The sequence below is a fragment of the Gadus macrocephalus genome, chromosome 14 (assembly GCF_031168955.1).
Source record: "Gadus macrocephalus chromosome 14, ASM3116895v1".
In the NCBI taxonomy this organism is placed as follows: Eukaryota; Metazoa; Chordata; class Actinopteri; order Gadiformes; family Gadidae; genus Gadus; species Gadus macrocephalus.
In genome coordinates this window covers 14446543-14470806 of record NC_082395.1, presented here as the reverse complement: position 1 = coordinate 14470806, position 24264 = coordinate 14446543, and the positions used below count along the sequence as shown (strand labels likewise).

General features: G+C 41.7%; 1 protein-coding gene and 1 pseudogene across 5 annotated transcripts in view; one reads left to right on the top strand and one right to left on the bottom strand.

The window, feature by feature from the left end:
* Positions 1 to 21112, top strand: part of tspan4a (tetraspanin 4a) — a 79296-nt gene extending 58184 nt beyond the window's left edge. For all 5 annotated transcript variants that reach the window (XM_060070712.1, XM_060070710.1, XM_060070713.1 and 2 more), the window contains 4 exons: positions 11431 to 11532; positions 15399 to 15530; positions 19651 to 19734; positions 20506 to 21112. In XM_060070712.1, the coding sequence (XP_059926695.1) occupies positions 11431 to 11532; positions 15399 to 15530; positions 19651 to 19734; positions 20506 to 20574 (387 nt within the window). In that variant the 3' untranslated portion in view covers positions 20575 to 21112. The remainder of the gene's footprint in view (positions 1 to 11430; positions 11533 to 15398; positions 15531 to 19650; positions 19735 to 20505) is intronic.
* Positions 1915 to 2033, bottom strand: LOC132472679 (5S ribosomal RNA; annotated as a pseudogene).
* Positions 21113 to 24264: the final 3152 nt, after the last annotated feature.

Genomic DNA, 24264 nt, shown 5'->3' with positions numbered 1-24264 from the left:
AACCTGATCTTAAACCGACATGACCTACCACATGTGTTTAAGAGATGAGTCTTGTTTAACCAAAAGCGTAGATTGAGTTCACTACTAATAAACATTGTCGGAATGGCTTCATTCATTTTGTTACACATGTCGATAGCCTATTGAGTGGCACCTCTGTGGTGGCATCATGGGTCTTACATGTCAAGTCGGTGTCCAAAACGGTTAAAATCGGAGTCAAGACCGAGTCCAAATGAGAGAGACAGTCAAAAAACAAATCCTCTTCGAGACCATCTAGTTACCTGTTTATAGATTTTGTGGGATGCTAGAGACAGCCCTGGCCCCTACCTCTGGCCGGGGCCAGCAGCCCTGTGTCACTACCAGCTGGGGCCCATTCACTGACTCACTGCTACTTCTTTATCATTGGAGCCACAGGACCCGGGGCCATGCGTGGTGTGTTAATAAAATCCATATCACACCATTGGTGGTGGTGGTGGTTGATGATCACGGAAGCACTTAAATTGTCAGTGATGTGGCCATGGAATTTTCTCCAATGCAAGTTAACGTCATATTCCGTGGCACACACACCGATCCCCGTTTCAACGACCGAGTACACCTTTTCTCACAGGGATCTATAAATATATACATATATATATATATACATCTATATATCTATTTATAGATGTATATATATATACATACAATATGGGAATGGGAGCGTTTCTCCGAGTTTTTCGTTTTCCACAGAACGAAATGTGAACCCATGCATTTTGAATGGGAGCGTTTCTCAGACATTTCAATCTCCACAGAAGAAAACGAGAGAGAGAGAGAGAGAGAGAGAGAGAGAGAGAGAGAGAGAGAGAGAGAGAGAGAGAGAGAGAGAGAGAGAGAGAGAGAGAGAGAGAGAGAGAGAGAGAGAGAGAGAGAGAGAGAGAGAGAGAGAGAGAGAGAGAGAGCTTCAGAAGGGGTGTATATACGGAGACCACAAGACCGGATAGGGATATAGTGCCATGCATGAATTTAATTCATAGAATTTCCGAGAGGATGGCCAATGTTCAGATACAGATCTCGTTTATATCGATGTAACGAGAAAGTATGTAATGATAACCCCTAGAAAATAAAGCCTACATGGTTGTAATAATTTAAATATAATTAACTTATAAAGCGTATAACAAGACAATCTTTTAGTATCGTTTTTAGTCATCTTTATATGATAAATATTTTAATATTGTCTGGTTATACCTGAACCACACACTCCATAGAGAAAGTACACTGTGTTAGTTGGTGTTACAACCTTCTTCGTTGATTTGATTGGTGGAAGTGGATTGAAAATGGTCAGATACAGATCTTTTTATAACGATAATAGCTATATGGTCTAATTATAATATTTTAACTAAAGAATTGTCTATAGAAAATATATATTTAATATTTAATTAATTCAATATTAAACCAATGCATTTCATCTGGAGATTAATTTTGACTTCAGAAGGGGGGTTTGCTTCAACATCACTTGACTGTCATGAGTGCTAAAGTGCTATGATGGTTGCTATCGACCCCCCCCCCCCCCCCCCCCAGTAATCGTATATATTCATAAGCACTTGCTTACGACCTATGGCCATTATTTCCTTTTCTGTAACATCTTGAGGTGGAGCTTGAGGTGGAGAGTGAGGGAATTAATGAGTCAGCCAATAATACAGGAGGATGATTAGGGGACCAGATTGAATGAGCCTGGTTGGGCCAGGACACCGGGGAAACCCCCACTCTATGCGATAAGTGCCCTGGGATCTTTAATGATCTCAGTGAGCCAGGACCTCGGTTTAACGTCTCCTCTGAAGGACGGCGCCTTCCACAGCACAGTGTCCCCGTCACGGCACTGGGGCATCGGGAGTGATGTTAGGCCAGACGGAAGAGTGCCACCTATTGGCCAACACCCGACACCTCTGACAGCACCTGGTATTCCCAGGCTGACTCCCATCCAAGTACTAACCAGGCCCGACCATGCTTAGCTTCCAAGATCAGACGAGATCGGGCGCGTCCATGGTGGTATGGCCGTGGAGGGGGGACCTCTCCACGGCCATGGTAACCTATTCGTGAAAGCAAAACACCGAGCTCATTGATTTAATGAGGCAGGGTTATTTGAAGCTATTATTTAATTTATCATGTGTGAGAGGTCATTCCTCCTCCTGAGTATGCTTCCAATTTATGCCTTGTGTAGCCCTACTGTCCACAAGCAATCCTCCATATCCCCACATGGATATGGAGGATTGTTGCCACGTCCCAGTGGTGGTGAGTCAGGACCTCGTTCATTAATGAGCTTGTTGTTTTGCTTTCACAAATAGGTTATAGGCTGTGTCACTACCAAATGTGTCCGTGCGCAATTCTCAGAGTGACGTATCTAGCCACCCGACAGTGATTAAAAAAATGAGTCACGTTGATTACAAAAGTAACTTATAATTACAAGTCTAAACTGTGGAAAATAGAAAGATATGGGGGGCAGTCGATGGCAACCACCATAGCAACCATGACGGTCATGTGATGTGGACGCAGGCCCATTGAAAAGAATAGGCCAAAAAAATGTAGGCGTGTCACATGTTTAGAGCCGTTATTTCAATGCATTTTCCGCTGTGGGCCGTTTGACTACATCTGGCGTGAGACTGGGTTTAAGGGATGTGGTTAGTTTCCGTTTTTGAGGGGGTCTGCTGAAAAAATCTGATAAATCTGATAGTTGTTTTGACGAATCCTGAGCAGCCCGCCCGATTGAAATGCATTGGTTTAATATTGAATTAAATATATATAATATAAAATTATACAATTATTTAGTTATAATATTATATGTAGACCATGTAGTTATTATCATTATAACAAGATCTGTATCTAACAGTTTACAATCCACTTCCACCAGTCCAATCAACGAAGAGGATTGTAACACCCACTAACACGGTGTACTTTCTCTATGGAGTGTGGTTCAGGTATAACCAGACAATATTACAATATTTATAATATAAAAACTAGGCCATACGTACAGCATATCATACATGTGACATCTGTCTATCTCCTATCTTAGCCAGCGGACCCTAGTTTGCGACAAAAAACGAAATTGACGGCAGCTCAGTTGCGCCCTTAACGTTGTAAACGTGGTTTGGAGCAGAGCTATGTTTTAACTCATGAAGTCGTTTGCAACGTGAACGTTGCATACATTGTACACATTAATGTTCCTTATCACATAATCCCGCTCCTATCACAGGAATCTAGAATCAATATGTTCGGGCGTTTGTTCAGAATATTGTGTCTATAACATGTACTTGTATTAAATGCAGGATATATGCGTGGATGTTGCAGAAAAAGGAAATAATGGCAAGCAAGTGCATATGGATATATACGATTACTAGGAAGGGGGCGGTCGATGGCAACCACCATAGCACCTATGACAGTGACGTGATGTGGACCCAGGCCCCCCCTTCTGAAGTCAAAAATAATCTCCAGATTGAAATGCATTGGTTTAATATTGAATTAATTAAATATTTAAATATGCATTATATATATATAAATATTAAATATTAAATATTTAGTTAAAAAATTATAAGTAGACCATGTAGCTATTATCGTTATAAAAAATCTGTATCTGACCATTGACAATCCACTTCCACCAATCAAATCAACAACAAAGGTTGTAACACTTTTTCTATGGAGAGGGTGGTTCAGGTATAACCAGACAATATTTAAATATTTATAATATAAAAACTAGGCTTTACGTACATTTTATCATACATTTGACATGTATATAGATTTAGACTATGTGTATTTTGGTTAAATTGAATTAGATAAAAATTCAGCCTCTGCTGGCCCACAACTAAAAAGATCGTCTTGATTTCTCGTTATATGCTTTATAAGTTAATTATATTTAAATAATTATATTTATTATTTATTTTCTTGGCGTTTTCAAGGCATCCTTTCTCGTCACAACGATATAAATTCTTGTTATAACGAGATCTGTATTTGACCATTGACCATCCTATCGGAAATTCTATGAATTAAATACATATTGACGGTATGGCAATACATCCCTATTTTTGTCCAACCATCTTGAATTTAATAGACCGTTTTTGTTTCTTCGAGGAAGTCTGGTGGTCTAAATATGGTCATAAATATATAAATATATATATATATGTATATATAAAAATATAAATATATATATATATATATATTCACGGATTCCTGTGAGACCAGGTTGACTCGGTCATTGAAACAGGGATCTGTGTGTGTGCCACGGAATATGAGTGTCCTTAACTTGCATTTGAGCAAAATGCATGGCCATATCACGGACAATGTAGGTGAGTGATTCCGTGAGGCCAGCACAGATTTTGAGTTAAGCACCCGTGGACGATTCGGTCGTTGAAACGGGGATATGTGTGTGTGTGCCACGGAACAAGAGTGTCATTAACTTGCATTGGAGCAGAATCCGTGGCTGCATCACGGAAATTGCAGTGATTCCGTGAGGCCACCACAGATTTTGAGTTAAGCGCCCGTGGTCATTTCACGGATTCCTGTGAGAGCCGGTTGCTGTAGCTGAGGAGGTGTTTCATTGCCAATTACCCCTAGCTGTTGACATTGAGGCTCTGACCGGGCGATGCAGCCTTGTTTGTTCAAAATACACATCCGCCAAGACACCACATGCCCTGGCAACAGTGCAATACATCAGGGATAGGATTACCGTTAACGCATGAATGCTGTCGATGATACAAGCCTAACCCCTTTCCTGCTTCACATTAACGAATGCATGCATATAAATAAAACAAAGTGTGGCTGATTGCTAGATGTAAGCATAACTAGTGAAAATCTGGCTGAGCAAAACTGAATATTTTATTATATTTTGTATTATGGGACACAAGCAGCAGGGAATATATGGCACTTGGCAGAGCTTGGAAGTTATGACCATTTCCGAACTCAACCTAATGAAAGAAATATGGAAAGGGATGCTGTGCCTGCAGCCGGTCCCACCCCAAGAAGACGAGCAACGAGCGCTGTGTCGTGCAGCATCGCATCGTGCAGTAGAAAGGCCAGCCCGCACGGGAGAATCCATTTTAGGTCTTGTTCTGTGTTGAATGTAATGTGTGGAAATGGATGCCAATGGTGATGGCGCTGTTAGTGCCACCTTGTCCGATTGTTTTATACCCGTTACTAGCTTGGCTATTCAGTTCTTCCTGACTTGTTTCTGCCTGCTTGTCTGCCTAATTCTGGAATTACCTATGTTTTTTTAACTTTTGCATCACCGACCTTGTGCCCTTTTTGTTTTTTGCTATTCCTCCTTGAAGTTGATTGTTGTCAATGCTTGAGCCAATGCCTTGCTATTTTTAAACCTCCTCCTGCTTTTGGGCTCCGATTTCACATATACCTGAAATTCTTTTCCATTTAGCGTATCAAATTCATAGGATAATAAAAGGCTAAATAACATTGTATAATAATAATAGAAACACTGAAGGAAAGCACTTATAACTGATACTTTAAATCATAAAGTAGAAGATTACCTAAAGCATTGTTCATAAATGAATACTCATTAGCAAGTCATAATCAGTTATAATTATCAATAATAATAAAAATGATTGTGTTATATAAGATAATTTCTTAGTGTTATTTAAGTTTTATTTAAGGATTTACAAACTATTTAAAATATGTTTATAATGCATTACAAAAACTTAAAAATGCAGAAATTCATGATTTGTCTAGTAGGTAGAAAGCATTAGTTGAGTGTTTTGTTTTAGCTTATCTAAATTGAGGACTATCTAATTAGCTTAGCTTAAGCCTTTATATTCCTTTCGAACATAGGCCATTGATATTTTCCACCCTTGTCTGTCTTGGGCCCTCCTCTCCAGCTGTTTCCACATCAGTCCATTATTTTTAACATCTAGCTCTGTGCTCCTTCTCCAGGTATTTTTGGTCTCTCCCTGCTCTGTTTGCCTTCTGGGTTCCATATTAGTGCCTGTTTGGTTATTGCCGTTTAGCCTTTTCTTAGTGTGTGACCAATCTAGCTCCACTTCTCCTTATCATCCGTATCTCTATTGGCTCTTATTTGTTTGATCCCACAGGTTGGTGTTTCTGATTTATCATCAGCAAAGTCGAGGTCCTCTAGATGTTCTGTCAGACTCCTTTGGAGGCCAGTCTTTTTATTGTGGGTAGTTTTCTTCATGGTTCAGTCAATGCATAAGAGGAAAAGCAAACGGGAAAGAAGGCAGCCCTGTTTCACCCCAATGAGCACCGTGAATGTTTCTTGTGCCTGTCCCTGGTGGAGCACTTAGCATTGCGTGTCCTGATATGTGTTATTGATGATGTATATGTATTTTGGGTGGATTCTGTAGTGTGTACATCAGCCTGTAGGCTGATGTACATCCTCCGCTGGGATGTCGTCTGGCCTGCTGCTTTGCCACGTCGTAGTGCCTTAATGGCCTTCTTTACCTCAAATCTTGTTTGGGGGACACAGTTGATGTCAAGCATGTGTGCTGCTGGTGGAATCTATCTCTTGGACAGGGGGTGGTCTATTGAGCAGCTCCCTAAAATGCTCTGTCCACCTTTGGTGTTGTTCTTCCTTGGTGGTAAGGAGTTATCCTTGTTTATCCCAGATTTGGTGTTCGTTTGCCTGAACTTTCCGTCTAGTTTCTTGGTGGTCATGTAGAGTTCCTTGAGGTATTTTTTTCCCGCTGCTTCCTGTGCTTCTTGTGCCAAGGCCTCGATGTAATTTTGTTGTTTAGTGTACCCTTTTTTGCCCTCCTGAGCTCTCTTCTATTATTTTCAGTGTTTCTGTTGACAACCAGGGTTTGTGTTTCGTTGTCTTTTGCCCCACCACTTCTAGGCATTTCTCCTTCTGTATGTTTTTCAGGCTGTTCCAGTACTCTTCCACTGGTTGTTTGAGTTCTTGCAGGGCTTGAAACCTGTTATGTAGGGTGGTTTGATTCAGTTCAATTGTTCCAATGTCCTGGAAGAGCTGGATGTTGAATTTTGTTCTGCTGTCAGAGGGATTATTGAAGCGCTTTAGCTTGTTTTGGAGTTTTGCAGCCACTGGTGGACTGACCCGGCGTGTGCCCTCCTCTTCACTCGTACATCCAGAAGAGAGTGCCTGAACTTCTTGTTTATACATATGTGGTTGATTTGGTTTTCAGTAGTGTGGGCAGGTGATATCCTGGTGGCTTTGTGGATCAGTTTATGGGGGAAAACTGTCCCTCCTATGACCAGATTGTTGTCAGCACATACGTCTGCAAATCTCTCCCCATTTTCGTTCATGGTGCCAAGTCCTTACTTTCCCATAGCCAGTTCGTATCCATTGTTGTTAGTTCCCACTTTGGCCATCATGTCGCCCATGAGTAAGAGGAGGTATTTTTCTTTCTTGTCTGAAGTAGATGTTGTAGCTGGTTGTAGAAATTGTCCTTTAGTTCCTCATCAGTATTGTTGGTGGGTGCATAGCATTGTATGATTTGAAGGTTGATTCTTTCGTGGGTGGTTTGGGGTCTTGTAGTGATGATTCTTGATTCGATGGGCCCCCAGCTGATGAGGCCCCTCTGTGCGTCTTTGGAGAGCATAAGTGCCACACCCTCTGTGTGAGGTGCTTTTTATCTGCGTGTCCAGAGTAGAGTATGGACTCACCACTGACCACTTTTACTTCTCCTGTCTGGGGCCATCTGGTTTGGCATAGGGCGAGGATAGAAACCTTGTATCTCTTCATCTGATCTGCGACGACTGTCGTCTTCCCTGCTGTGAACATGGTCCTGATGTTCCAGGTTGCGATGTTGGTAGGTTGTCTAGGGGATAGAAGATTCCAAACCACCCTCTCCATATGGTTTTCAGTATGTCTTTATCTCCTAGGTTGTGGGGTTTCCTTTTCTTTATCAATGTTTCTGTAATCATTAGACTATTTAATTATTGCCAGATAAAGACAGAATGGCAGGTTATAGTAAGCAAGTAATCAGCCTTAAAACCCTAAATGCGCCAGTGGTGAACAGTAGCGAAGTAATTTGTTACTGTACTTAAGTAACTTTTTTAGCATATCTGTATATCCGTGTTTACTTACCATTGATTTGTGAGACTTTATACTTTTACTCGACTACATTTTGTAGGGGAAAATCTTACTTTTTACTCCAATACATTCCAAAAACATTCCTTTCCACGACATGCATGACCATAAACACAGCTAAGCATTGCGGACGTTGCGGACACACACACACACACACACACACACACACACACACACACACACACACACACACACACACACACACACACACACACACACACACACACACACACACACAATTTAACATTTCTTTACATCTATGTGGCTCTACTAAAACATATTTTTCAACCTCACTTTACACTATAGCACTCATCGCATTTTCTGCAGGAAATGCATATCAGTATCAGATATCACAAATAGAAAACATTTTATTTAGAGTGTTGTTAGTGGTTATTTTTAAGCTTAAATGATTTGACTGAGTGTATAAAGGATATAGCAAGACATTGGAACTACATTACACCAAGTTACTTTTACTTTTGATACTTAAGTACATTTGAAGCCAAGTAGATTTATACTTTTACTCAAGTCAACGTTTAATGGGAGTACTTCCACTTTTACTGGAGCGATATTTTACACTAGGTCTCTCAACTTTTACTCAAGTACATGGTCTGAGTATCACACATTCCACTACTGAGTAAATTGGAAACAGATTGTGGGGAAAAAGTTCTTTGTCCCACTGAATATCTCTAATCAATCGCAATCATCATAGGGTCAAAGTGCTTTGTCACCGCAAGAGATCATTTCATTAGAGATGGATTCGCTTAACCTGCGGTGAGTGACGGTCTCATCAGTTATGATGTCATACTGTGGACCTAAAGGCAAATTCATGGTCCTGGTGATAACGAGACGCCTCGTCAGTGATGACGCTCACGCTTACGCATGTTCCTGAAAGCGACCGTTCATGTGCACTGCGTTGGGAATCTAAAAGTTCTTCACAGCAGAACTAAACAGAACTTAGTAGGATCAGTTTCAGGTTCAAACGCCTTTATATACTTGTAGCCTATCACCTACCATCCTTTTTTTTTGATTTATGAGAAGCACATTTGTATTGCCACTGTTTGGACGGCTATACTTGCCCTTATCTAGAGCTGGTTTACCGGTACTCAACGTTTAAAACTGAGCAAAGTCGATGCCAACAGGCGGTTACGTCAATCTATAGTAAAGTGTGATATGATGGTTGATTCTTCGATATTGAGTAAAACTTTCATCTTCCGCCATGTTCATGCGCGTCACTAGTAAACCTTACGTCACCAACTGGGCATCTCTGTTATCAAATCTGAAGGAACGGAAGTAAAATCATAAGAGCGTCTAGAGGTGTTGTTCACGAGAACTTTCCGACGTCGTAATTCTTTTTCCCCATAATTCTGGAGGACTGGAGGGAGGCTGTGACCTACCCCTCTCATCAGCCAATCAGCCAAACATTTCACAGTCATTTCTATCTTCTTTCGTAATTAGTTGCGCCGTTGAGCATGAGCCTATCCGTTTTTGTTATGTTTTCATTCATTCATAAGTTATTTATTATACCCTGTGTGTGCTTTCTATTTCTGTATTCACAGAGAATTCCAGACACCACACCAGCTGCAGCAACAGCACCACCACAGTAGACTAGCACCAAGAGCCTGAACATAATACAATCACACGCTTTGAGAAAGAAATGGCTGCAAGAAGCAAAAACAGTAGCAGTATGTTCTCTGATTAGAGAGGTGCATGAAACATGCATGGACTTATTTATAATCCGAACTTCCGTCTGAAATAACAACCGCAGCCTCGGGAAAATAATCAATGGTTCAAGCAGCAATCGATGGTTATGAATCGATAATGTAAAAAAAAAAAAGGAAATATTTCTGGCTGTCATAAATCACCAAGAAATTGTTTCATGCAACCTGGCATTTTATCATGGAACTATGTGTTTACAGAGAATCCTACTAGATATTAAAAAAGTAATTTTCCTCTTGAATGCATCATTATGCTAAACTTTTGCTCTAGTCTAGCTTTCTGGTTTTTAATTTGTGCGTCCTTGTTCCACTTTCAAGTGGATTTTAGTATGCAGATTTCTCTCCTCAAATTCTCGGGCTCCTTTCAAGCATAACATGACTTCATCAGATGACTCCATCCTCATCAAGGTCTTTCTGTCTGATCTGGTCTCATCATTTATTTCCTCATCACTTCCTTCCCAAAGTCCCTATTTTCTTTCCTCTCTATCCACCCCCCCCCCCCCCCCCCCCCCAAATCGTCGTCTCACATCCTTATCTTTTCCGGCCTTGCTATACGTTTCATCTAATCTATCCCTGTTCCTTTCTTTGTGTGGATAATAGATGGATAGCTTTGAGTCTCTCCGCCGTAGTTTCAGGACGGCCGCAGTCCCGGAGACGACATCAATACTGGGCTAAAAGCACAGCCGGAGCCAGAGTACCGACACTGAAAGAGCTGTGTGGCCTGGACTCAAAGCACTCTGAGGGGCCTATAGCGGTCCTAAAGATAAAGTTGTAAAGACTTTGCCCCCCCCCCCCCATTCTTGTTCCCCATTCTTGTTCCTTGTTCGCTGAGAGTTGTCTTTTGAATTTGGAGCATCATTAATTTACGGGACTTCACAGATCAACAGATTTGTAATAATTAATAATAAAGCATTATGATTGACTGAGATGGGTATGAGAGGCGGAGTATGAGACAATGGAGGATGAGGAGGACCAATGTGCACAGTCATTCACTGCCCCGTGCTAAAAGCCATTTAGTCGTATTTTGTGAAGTAAATATTTAATTTAACAAATTGAAGTAGTTCTGGAGTGTGCTGGAAGCATGTTCTCCCGTTCTGTTTGTTTTGAATGAGCGGGGATAGGGAGGAGTCTTGGTGGGGAGAAGTCGAAGTGGAGAGGGGTCTAGATGGGGAGCTCAGGGCAAGGTCAACAGCAATCAATAGGATTGATGTGATGTGCTGTGCTGCATCTCCGAATGTGTAAACAAAGATAAGCTCTGTGTGTGTGCATGTGCGTGTGTGTTTGTGTAGGTGTTGGTGTTAATGTGTGTGTGTGTGTGTGTGTGTGTGTGTGTGTGTGTGTGTGTTAATGTGTGTGTGTGCGTGTGTGTGTGTGTTTGTGTGTGTGTGAGAACGTGTTAGGATAGAGAAATTATGTGTTTGTTTGTGTGTGTGTGTGTGTGTGTACGAGTGTGTTTCTGTGTGAACGCTAGATTTATATATAATCTAGAAACTGGCTGCATGGTCTTCATGCTCTGATTGCTCCATCATGTAATGGCTGCAGTTCAAGTCCTTCCATTGCTTAGGGGAACAGGCTTATCTCCTACGTGGGAACCCTCCCCCTTCTTGAGCAGCGGCCATGGTTGTTATGCCGTGTTTGTTTGTTGTTTGCCATAACACGTGTGCACGTCTCCTCCACCAGATCGATTACTACGCCCAGAGGGATCTTAAGAGGGGCCTGCAGCTGTTTGGCACGGAGGGGAACGTTGGCCTGACCAATGCCTGGATGATCGTACAGACTGATGTAAGCTGTGTGTGTGTGTGTGTGTGCGTTTGTGTGCGTGTGTGTGTGTGTGTGTGCGTGTGTGCGTGTTTGTGTGAGAGAGAGGTGTCAACTGAGAATGAATGCTGTCAAAAAGGGATATTCTACACAAATAACGAGGATAACATGTCAAAAGCTTGTGCTAGAAAGTGTGCAGGTCTCACCCTATCTTTTTCAGCTCCCAGGATATCTGTGGTGTGTGTGCGTTGCATGTCTGTGTGAAACAGTTACTTTGTGGCGCTGGATGGAGGATGGGATGTGTATTTAGATGCATACCACAGCTGTTATCCTCAGTGCTGTCGCAGTCAGAGCTGACCTTGGTTTTAAAGGGTGAATGTGACCAGGGTGATGCTGAGCTGCGTGATGGCTGCTGGCTCTGGGTTCCCTGGAACCGTCTTTGATGTTGTTCAAGATTATATCAAGTTATAACTGAACAAACATCACATAAACCACACAGAAATATACACAGCTTCTTGCTTTTGGAAAAGTTATTTTCCCAGAGGTTAGTTTTCTTTCGATGATATCAAGTGTTAATTGAACACTTATCCCATAAACAACATCAAAAAGAAATTATATAGTTGCTGTAATCAATACACATTTCTTTATGTAAGGCAAGCTAGGCAGAATACTTTCTAGGGAAAATGTACTATGTCTTGCTTGTTTTCATAAACACATTTTTTTCAACAAAATCAAAGCTTTTTTAACACTGCATAATCCTCCTCCTGATCCACAAATGTCATGCATCCTCATTGCAGAAGACGTTGACAGCACGACAGCTCCTGAACTTCAAATGAAAGACATTATGCTCTTGATATCAAGTGTTCATATATTATTATATATTTGTATATTGCATCAGTAATTTCTGAATTATCTTCCTAATTTAAATTTTTATCATGCTATGGATAAATTCTTGGTGAGTTTTCTCAAGTCAATCGTTTTTTACAGTTATGTTTTTCCACTGTTCTGGCCAAGTTCTCTGCCGCCATTCTGTGATGAGGGTGTGTATATTCTCTATTAAAGCTCCAGGTCGCATGACTTGCACTAATCAGGAAGCTTTCTTGTTAGGGATCTACTTTGTAAAAACGGTTCACAAAGTAAACCATAAGGGTATTCCATCAACCAAGCTAAAGGCAAAGGCGGGATTATTTTGCTTAGCCTTGCTAGTTTCAGTTAGAGTTCCGTTCCATTAACGTGACTTAAGGGAATCTCCGCCAAGTAACCATGCCAATTTATCCGACCAAACTAAGCTGGTCGGTAGCAGGCTAACTGTCAGGCTTACTTGATCGGTGTTTCAGACAGGTCCATCTGACGGAAACAAGTGTACCATCAGAAGGCCAAGCCTAGTCCTCCCGATTTTGTCATATAACAAAATCGTACAAACAGCCAATATTTTCACTAAGGGTCTAAGCTTAAATGGTGCAAATAAAATAATTAAATGAATTGCTATCTATTGTTATCGTGGATATTTTCTCAAAATATTTATATACAAATATATGTATTCTACAGTAATCGGGAACCAGCAGTTGGGTGAGTGGTATAGCACTGGAGCTGTGATGCGGGCGGCCTGAGTTTGCGTCCTGAGTATGTCATAGAATTCTTGGCATTGGCTTATTTTTGTAATTCCCTTTATGTCAGAGAAAGTAGGCCTAACAATTTACTTTTTATATAATATATATGTCTTACAATTTCCCCAGAACCTGAATATAACTTGCAAAAACCCATGGTAAGGTTAATGTTAATATTAATGTTACTGATGGTGAAGTCTTGGTCACAATGACAAAGACACTGCTGTATGGGAAATTGTCAGCCACATAAATTCCACTCAGGTGAGTTTCTCGGCAGGCAGCCGAGACCACTTCTGTTGAGATAAATACTATGGTTAGTCAATTTGGAATAATTCAACAGATCCGCAATTTCTTTGCCAGGCGGCCTCCCTGTTTTTTATTAATAGTTACGTTGTTCCCATTTTGAGTACTGAAAAAATATCTATGCTTGTACTCCTCATAGACCTCCACAAGCAGCTTCTGTTCGCCGCCGGAAAAGATCCCACTCGGTCCTTGTCGGACATTTGATACATGATTCGACATTCACGGTTCTGGGCTGGTTACATATTTCGTGAGCGTTCGTAATCCACGATAACATTAGCCTGGTTTGAACTAACCTGAGCAAGGCGCGGCTGAACTGGGTTGATGGAATGGGTTAAGCCTCAAGTGGAAGTTGGGGTTAGTTCAATAACTGGGCTTAATCAACTAAGCTGGGCTTAATCAACTAGGGGTTAACTCAGTAACTGGGCTTAATCAACTAAGCACCGCATTCGTTACCGACTTTGATACCCATCATGTATCCTAATTATTCCTAACCATGTATCATCGCAAGTGCAAAAACATCACATTGGACGTACTTCTTATAATTATTATCGGCTTAGCTGGTGGGCGATTTTCTGTTGCTTTCAAATCAAATAACTAAGTAAAAGAAACACAAAAGTGGTCAAATACACTGATTGATAGACACTGTAATTTTGCCAATGCGTTTATTTAAAGGATGAAAGGGAACACTAATGTTGGAAATTGTGCTGCATGGTGTTATGGGATATCCTACAGCGACCAAGTCATAGGAAGCACCCCAGGAAGCATCTTGCAATTGAGACACAGCCCATTGTACACTGGCTACAACTAGCTTCAGTGTTTCTTATCGCTATACATGTTTAAGGAGATTTAAATCAATAGTTGATTGATCGCAATTTTCCAATTCACAGGTGTCAACAAAAATGGGCTTGACATGTTTCTTTTGTTTTAAATTTGATGAGATTGAAATTGGAAAATTTAGTTGCTAAAAGCTGTCACATACGAGTCAATCATATGCTTCACGCACCACATTGCCCGGCTTTCTTTTTGATATGCTCGGGAATTTTCTTTTATACTATTTTATAATACCAAGAAAGATACAACATTAGGAGAACCCAATGTGCAGGAAGGACATTTTGGAAGAGAGAAGTGCAGGGTGGAGGGAGTAGGGGGTGTGTGTCGAGTCTTGGTGACATCAAACGATGGATCCAGAATCCAAGATCTTTGGACGTCCTTCAGACTAACATTTTGGTTGGCAGCTGGTAGTTGGGCTCCCATTAGCAATACCATTTTGCCAGACTCCCTCTCTCAAACGAATGTTTGTCATCTTTGCACTTTGTGTGTAATTTAGCTCTTGTGTGCTGGCTGACTGTGTTGTATCGTGTTCTGCTGCGTGTGTTGGAGCTTTCTCTGCTTGTATTCATGTAATGTCTGAGAGGCATAGCATTCACTTTCCCTCTGGCAGGATCCCAATGATTACATCAATTGATAACTTGGATGGCAGAAACATGCTGATATAGAAATTAACGTATGCAGATGAGGGTGTGTTTGTGTGAGTGTGGGATCGTGTTAATGTCAAATGTAGGTTGAAAAAGTGCTCTGAGTGATATGATGGTGAATTAAGGTGGAGGGGGACAGCCAACCCAAATTGTGCAAAACGTTGGCCCAAAACATTTCACAATTTAACATCATTTTCCAACTCAATATAAATCTGATACCTCAAATAAGTATTTTCCCTCAAACATTTTATTTGAAAAGTGGGGTGTGGGGATTTCTAAAATTCATTTTTTCCCCCCATCTCTACACCTATGCCCATGCATGTAAGTCAACCGCTATGTTTGAATATAATGATTAGTCGCCAATTGATGTTTAGTCACAATCCATCTTGACAGCATTTTTATATCTTGAGATAAGGCTATGCGAACAATGCCCATTGATTTATGATTGAGCTGCATCGTGTTGTGTTGGAGGCTTGCCTCTGCTGATGATTTCCCCCTGCTGTAGTTCCGCTGCTGTGGGGTGACCAACCACACAGATTGGTTTGAGGTTTACAACGCCACCCGTGTGCCCGACTCCTGCTGCCTGGAATACAGCGACAACTGCGGCCTGGACAACCCAGGGACATGGTGGACGGCGGTAAGAACCAGCTAGGTGGAAACACACAGCAAAATGCTATGTGGTGGATCTGTCTCCTGCACACATTCAGGCAAAAAAAAGAAATCAAATGCTTCCCAATGCAAGAAAAGATCTATTCTCTGTCGGGAATAACTCCATCTAATATCGTTTCCCTTATGAGTATACAAACCCGCTACCGGCGGCTTCATGTTGTAAATCATTGCTTGCATTTACTGTTACGTATAATATGATACCACATCGTTCCCGATTAGACGTTGTGGGGGAAGGACATTTTCAGGACTCCCCAATGGTTCCGTGGTGGCTTTAGACTCCTGCAGGGCTTCAGAGTTGGTGAGAGTGGAATCATTGTCATGCATTAATAATACCATTGTGCTAGCTTTAATCACATTGTCTGTTGTTTTTTACATTTTCCCCCAAAAATGTATAAGAGTGCTATAATTTGGACCACGCATGCTTGCCAAAGTTATTGGTTTGAAAAACCATTTCAGCATGTTGCCTAGTAACAGTTTTTCCATGTTATGCATTACATTTGTCTCTGCTGTACTGTAATTTATAGTCAACAATACAAAAGTAGCTTTTCACTTACACATAGGGATTGTTAATCTTAACAAACTGTGAACATTGGCAGTGGCTCGGAGGGAGATCAGAAGACCTAAGACTGTGGGGTTGCTTTTATTACAATCCATCCTCTTGTGGCAGCTACGTCTGTAACCCTCAGAGTAAATCTCTGCAGTGTGTATGAATTATACTTACTGCAGGTTAGAATAGTGAGACTGAATCATTAAGAGAAGCATGTTTTGATACACATTTTGAAGAGCTCCCCCGGCTGCAGGCCATGCCTCCGAGCAGCGGCTGGGCTCAGCGGTCCCTCCTCTGTTCGTCTGTTGCTTTTCTTTTCTTTTTTTTTGGTTAAAACCAAGGCAACACTATAATTACAATAACAGCAGTTGCATAATTCATATGCATTAAAGAAATAATGATACAAAGTGGATTGACTATATCATATGTTTATGAATATCTCACTTACTCCCCATTTCGATTTTGCCGTCCAAAGATATTTGATGATATATCAGCAGATGGGTCATTTGTTCACCAGGTTTTCTGACCAATTGCAATGCCGAATATCTTTTGGCAATGACATGAGACATCATGCAGCAAAATCCTTGTCTCTTTTAATGGTAACACTGATATAATAGGGAGCTTACTTCATCATCAATTGAGAGTTATACTGTGCCGTCTTCGGGGCGATTGTTGCCCGGGATTGTACCAGCCTGAGCAGGTACAATCGGAGGAGGAGAAGTGGGCGTTCCACCTAGAGGGATGCTGGATAGATCAGTTTACCAGCGACCCAGTGGACCGTAGCAAACGTTTCTTATCTATCCGTCATATATCTAGGTGGACACACCCAGTGTCCAACACAATGTTGTCATTCCAAGGGATACCATCTTCTTACCAATATAATTAGGGAACTAATAATAAGTAGTGTAGTGAACTTGAACAATACGTTTCAATGCATACATTTCAAGGGAAAAGTAAATGTTGCAGTACTGTACCACTAGCACCATAACATCGTTCTGATATACATTTAATTTCAAAGTTTGATGAGGAGAAATACAACTTCCTCCTATTTATTTTTGACTTTGAGAGACCTTATGATATGCCTGGCAAAATCAATTTCAGCCTGGCCCTTTTTTGCATCACTTTTGTTGTTCGTTTTCCCCTTTCACTGTAAAGCAAATTTACTCTGCCCTGAGAACATAAGTACGTCACGTCACTTTTTTTTTGTCCATCATTAATTGTTTTTGGCACGATTTTCAACGTACTTAATGGGTTTGGAAAACTTTGACAGATATGGAGGCTTGAACCCAGTCTACATTTTGATATATATCGTGTGGAACCACCTCTAGGTGGGCTAAATCGTGCAAGACTGTGACCACTGTGTGACTACCATAATGGTACACCTGTGTCAGGGCATTTATTGGCAAGTGGTGTGCTGAAATATAAGTTTATATTAGGTATTAGCTTAATCTCAGGATGTGTCTAGCATTTGGAAGATGTATTTCTCAAGTCACGTAAGCGTACCAGTTAGGATCCAAACTAAAAGTCATGTGATGTAGCCTATAAGGCCAAATTAGTTTAGTAGATATTTTGCCCCAGACAGAACGTTTGTTTGAAGGGATACCCACGGAATAGACCTACATTTTTAAGGAGATCTAGGATATCTTACTCCTAAAACAGCAGGCCTGTCGCACCAGTTACTCAAGGTACTCATTTGCGCAGGTGCCAAGCAGCCTGCAGCTCACACACACATACAGCACGCGCAAACGCATACATACACCGCAAGCACGCACATACACACCGCATACACACACCGCACACAGACACACATGCGCACAAACATATATGGAAACACACAGACACACACGCACGTGCACACAAAGGCAGCGACACACTCGCCGAGCTAAGACGTTATGTTTTTAAACATAACGGCTCCGCCATCGACACACGCGCAGGTAAGAACACACACACACACACCGCAGCGACACTCGGCGTTAGACATAACGGCTCCGCCATCGACACACGCGCAGGTTAGATTACACACGCACACGCACATACCGCAGCGACACTCGCCCAGGTAAGACGTTATGTTTCTAATGTGTCTATAGAATGTAGAAATTGCGAGTCAATTTCTCACCTCGACAAGCAACGGCGGGTCGTTCATTTTGTCATATAAAAACCGTTAAATTCAAACATCGCACCGACCGGCATATCAACACATAAGTCACGTGATCTAAAAGTACTAACCCTGAGGTAGTATTTTCTCTGTAGGAAATGTAAATTACCTTATATGTGAAAGAGGAGTGGAAAGTCTGTATTTCTCACACCAATTCAGTTGGAGTGTTGATGATGCCTCTGCATGTCCTTAAGTGGCCTCCTAAATGATAATCAGCCTGTTGCCTTTTGTTCGCTGAATGGTTAAAAAATATTTAAATGTTGGCCCTGCTTTTAAGAGTCATTTGTGGTTGAACGAATGTTATGTTGTAAAATTATAGGCAAAATGTTATATTATGCACTCAGATATTTGATACATTACCGACTGGGTTTTCCACATCATTGCTATGGGTTTAATTACAACTAGAGGTTGAGCGTGCGCAACGCACGTGCGAAAACTCTAGTTATAATGATAATGGCAAAAAAGGACATTAACATGATATGAATGGACAAATAATAATGAGTCGGGCAGTTGAGAGCTCCATTCTGCGCATATGGTGATGCCTGTACTGCACAACACACAGACAGTGGTAGCAGTGGTGATGAAGAAATATAATTTAATAATAAATGAAGTTGGAGAGATATTTATATGTTTGGTAAAGGCATAATTCATATTTGTGGTCTACATAGAATAGATACAGACCGAAAACAGTAATATTTTTGACTCCTCTTTGTCTATCTGGAGAAGCTGGGTCTGAATGGTGGTTCTGCTGACGGCAATAGTCTTCCAGGGCCTGTCCTCTCACGTCTTTAAATTCTCTCACAGATTGGGGCTTGCATCTTTTCATCTAGCACAGATGGGAGCTTGAATCCTTTTTCCTGCAAATCCTTTTTTACGCACGCCATCCAAAACCTCCTGAAACCGTTTTTTTACAATGTCCGACATGAAAAATGCAATAGCTTCTCTTGTTCAAATGAAACGGCTAGTGGTTTTTGCATGCACTTTGTTCTCAGGCCTGTTTGTTATCCTAAAGTGAGACAAGGACGGTGGGGATTAGGTTTATGAAAGCCTACCCAGTGAAGATAGGATAACACCAGGCAACAAGGAATATGTTGTTCAAAATTGAGCGGAACAGAGAAGATGTCACACCCCGTTTTCAAACATGATCACACTCAAGCCCATTCGACAGCATCTGCATCACAGATATAAAAATATGTGATGACTAAGAAATGTAGGTAGGCTGGGTTTGGGTTTAATACAGTATATACGTGTGTGTGTGTGTGTGTGTGTGTGTGTGTGTGTGATGTGTGATGTGTGATGTGTGTGTGTGTGTGTGTGTGTGTGTGTGTGTGTGTGATGTGTGATGTGTGTGTGTGTGTGTGTGTGTATGTATGTGTGTCTCTACAGCCATGCTATGAGCGTGTGAAGGACTGGCTGAACGAGAACCTGGTGGCCCTGTGGATATTCGCCCTGTGCATGGCCCTTACTCAGGTAACCATGACAACACACCTGAAGTATAACCTCACCTATGAGAATATCTGTTTCCAGTTGACTGCTCTCTCTCTCTCTCTCTACAACTCTTGAAACTTACCTACAGCTGCTTTATGCCCATGGTGACTTGCTAATCCATTTGTACATTGCAGCCAAACATATTGTGCTACTTTAGTGTCTACTCAAGTGTGCCAGTGTATGTCAACTTCCCTAATCATCACCTTTAAATACTAACTAATATTACGTTATATGCCTTCCTAACTGGGCTAGGCAAATGTAGCATCCTAGGTCTGGCTTTTTCTCTGCCACATGAAATTAATCAATTTGTGCAATCCAAAAGGTGGTGTTGGAATGTTTTTGTCTCTTGTATTTTATTGTATGCTGCTGCTCTCGTGGTCAGATCTCTCTTGAAAAACAAAGGATGATTAATCTCAAAGAGACCAAACTGGTTAAATAAATAATTCATAATAATTCATAATAAAAATAGTAAAAATTAAATAATTAATAAATAAAAATGACTTCACAAAAATATTTCAGGCATGGTATCGGCTTGTGATATCCAAGGATTTCAACACCAGTATGATATATTATTTATTAAAGGGAGTCTGTTGGGACTGCATTTGTACTGTTTGTTGATGATATCTTTTATGCCTACTTAAATCTAGACGACTGCAGCAGCAGCAGCAGCAGCAGCAGCAGCAGCAGCGATAAACCGTTCTGTCCAGCAGTCCTTGCGTCGTGTGTGACCACGTCTTGTCTCTTACTCTGCAGATACTGGGCCTGGTGTTTTCCATGACAATGTTCTGTCAGGCGGTGAAAGTGGAGACCTTCTTTGCCTAGCATCGGGAGCCAACAGCTGGCCCAGCTAAAGACTCTCACCACCGTCCTTTGTTTTTTTTATCAGAGCGAGAAGGAGACGCACACGAGACAGAGCTCCCTTCCCACATCGAAGGACCGTCCTCTTTGTCTCAGTCCGACCCTTTTGAAGCAGACCCATGGTTGGGCTTGTTAACAAGACATCTCGCCATCTTCAGCTAACGATCCAAGAGCACGGTGTCAGTGCAATACCCGAATAGTTGTTGTTTTTTACGATTTGGCTCTGCGTTATGTGTGCTCACATCGCTGATAAACATGAAAATGAATTATGGACGAACTCTGAGAAACGTTAACCTTTTTCTTTCTTCCTTTTAGTATCTATATTCTGAATGTGTTAAATTATTTCCCGGTTTGTAAATGTGATTTTCAAATGAGAGCACAGTAAACAAAATATGCAGAATGCTGGTGCAGCGATAAAAATAGGTTGGGTAATGCGTTGGGGAAGTGCTCTGAATGCATGACTCCTATGTTGATAAGTATTAAATGTTTTGACTCATCTAAACTGCTGCTTCTCATGTTGTCCTTCCTCCGAACTAACAAATGGGTCCAAATGGGAATTTCTGAAAGAAATGTATTCATAAATTCATAGTTATTCTTTGAAGTGAAATTCTTATGACAATAAAAGGGCTAGCTATGATTTGACTGGACAACCCCCCTCGGCTTGCCCTCTGCACCATGAAACATGCAGCCGTTTAAGGTTAGCTTTTTCTCCTCATCGACCCTCTGCTTCAAGACCACAACCTTCCGCACTGAGAGGAAAAAAAAGACGCTTCAAGTACGGGGATCCGCCTGGAGAAGATCAGGGCATTCTCGCCCACCACCGTCCCCACCGCGTTCTCATCAATTCCCCCGTCCACTGAAATCCCTTTCGCTTTGAAGCTCCACCCTGGCCATGGAGACACTGCCTTAAGCCTCTCGTGCCCCATTCCGACGCAGCCGTTTTAACCATCCACTCTGATGGGGGTAACACCCGAGGCTGCATGTCTTCCCTCAGGATACCTTGTTCCGGGGCTGATGTGCTTGTACCCTTGTGGGTAGGTTGGTGTTCAATAGAAATGGAACCGGAATATATTCAAAATGTATGGACAATTTTTTTTTCTTTCTGGATCATTTATGTATCGATAGATAATCAAAATAACTAGTCTATTTTTATTTAAAGTTGGCATTAGACGGCGCCTCTGTGTGCTCTGTAAATTGGGCAAAAAATAAGCACTGCCTGTATTTTCTCCCATGTGTTTTTCTAGCACATAAGTGTTGTTCTAGCACATAAGTTATGCGTTGGTAATTGTATTGCTGAGCTGTTAGTTGTTTATGTACGTTGTAAAGAAATTCTTCTTCTGCATCTCAGTAGGTTTTTACAAACCACAAGTAGATTTTGCATCGTTGTTTGTTGCTTTAGGGGAACTTACACACACAAAACCAAACTCCAAGCAGACACAAAACTAAAAATGGGTCAGTCAGGTTTTCGAATCCGTATCACTGACATCTTCAAGGCCCTTGGAAGGCACTGTATCCTCCACAGCTACCCCAAGCTATATTTATCAAAATGGACGGACTGCAAAAAGACAAAAATCAAAATGAAAACGGGCAGGTCTAAAAGGGGTAAACATCCATCGATATAGCACAGAACTGGAAACCATATGAAGGGTGGTGGTTGTGTTGACTTTCCAAAAGAATAATGAGGAACCCTTCAGTCAGGCCCTATGCATTACAGACAGGCAGGGAACTAGGGTACCGGATTTCACAGGCTCGAGGATCACTGCTTGCACTGACTAAGCGCATCAAATTAAACTGGAAATAGGAGTAAAATATCAATCTAAACCATAAACTTTCCCACAAGGTCTTGCATTGGCTCCCACTGCGTCAATGGATCCAATGCGCTCTATCTCTCTCTTCTCTTTGATGCATTATTCATTCCACGTGTTTTCGGCTTTCTACCATTGTGCGTGTGATCAATAAAACATACCTGTGTGCTCGCTCTCTCACCTCCTCACATCCCTTCTCGTCCCGTTCCCAAACCTAAACCCCTGAGCACTCACCAAGGTGATATAACAGCGTAGAGGATGGAGGATGGTTTTGCCAAAGAGAGAGGGGGCTTTGAGTCATCATCGGGCTGTGTGAACTGTGTCTTATCAGAGGATATATACAGCACGGACCCAGCGCGATTCAACGTGCAGCACAATGGATTTATGCTCCATTAAAATAATGAGCGCTTAGTTCGTACCTTCTCCTAAAAACTTGCATCCCAGTGGAACTGTATTAACTTCCCTTTTGACACGGCCTAAAGTAAGATGCAATATTAGTTCAAGGGCAGGTCCTCCCTACTTCAAATCCTGACACATAAAGAGGCATCTTTGTTTGAAGAATTTACTTAAAGGGGACATATTATGAAAACAACACTTTTCCTGGGATTTTGGGTGTTGTTTTGGGTCTCTGGTGCTCAAACACGCATGCAAACTTTGGTAAAAGTCTGTACATGAGACGTAAGATATGCGTAAGATATGCATTTCTGAAAGTACCCCGCCTACAGTTACCAAACGAGCGAGTCAGTTGAATACTACCTCCCACTTCCCCACTCCCCTCCAATCAGAGCATAGCTACGATTTTTTTGGACCAGCGGACGAGCAGCTCCGCCAGGGGGAACTCGGCGGCAGCTCAGCTCCGGGAGTGCAATCAGAGAGTTCAGAGAGTCAAGGCTGTTGAGAAGAAAGTTTCAGTGGGTTTTAGGATTTTTGTGTGTATTTGTCCAAACATGTGAACAACCTGTCGGAACAAAAAATCATAACCCCTGTCATGCTGAGGCCGATGCTCAACACCCCCTCTAGGTGGAACAATTGGCGGAGTGTGGTACCTGGGCAAGATGGGCCCCCGACCTGTTGGTCTGAGCGGGTTCTGTCATTGGACTGGGAGACAAGGGAAGGCCCATTTGGGGTTGGAGACATACATCTGGCAGGGAGGAGGATGAAAACAGGATGAAGGGGAGTACACATCAATTGTTTGACCAACTCCTCAAATGTAGTGGACAGATAAGTGGCCTGTGTCTGGCACTGAGGGGGATTTAATAACAGGGTGAAAGTGAGGGCAGGGAAAAGGTCTCATAAACTAACAGTTGGGGTCAGAGAAAGAGCTCTGGCAGGGAGGGGGAAACAGCATGAGGCGAAAACATATCCAACTGTTTAACAATAAATACAATCCTCAACAAATCCCACTGGACAATGCATGCACTGTTGGGAGCCTGACATATACTTCTTCAGTGTGGGAAATGCAGCGGGGAACCAACTACAGACTATTGGGGTCACTTGGGGAATAGGAGTACAGTGGCATGGCCTTTTTTCGAGGGCCATCAAACAAAGTATGGGGTGGCATTCTTGATTTTATGGGCGCAACAGGACCTAGATAAAAGATTTTGGACAGGTACTCCCCAATCCAATCCAGGTGGTGGCTGAAATGGGCCAATAAGCTGATTTGTCAACTCCTTTATACTTAACTTCACTAGCAACCATATCACCTCATATCATCACATCACCTTCACATGAAGCTCCTGGGAGTCCAACTATAATTAATTAATTCCAGCTCTTTCCAGAGTTCTCCAGGTAGCAAGTGGTGGTCTAGTATTTGGTTTATTAAGATATTATGTTACTCACCAGTAGGCTA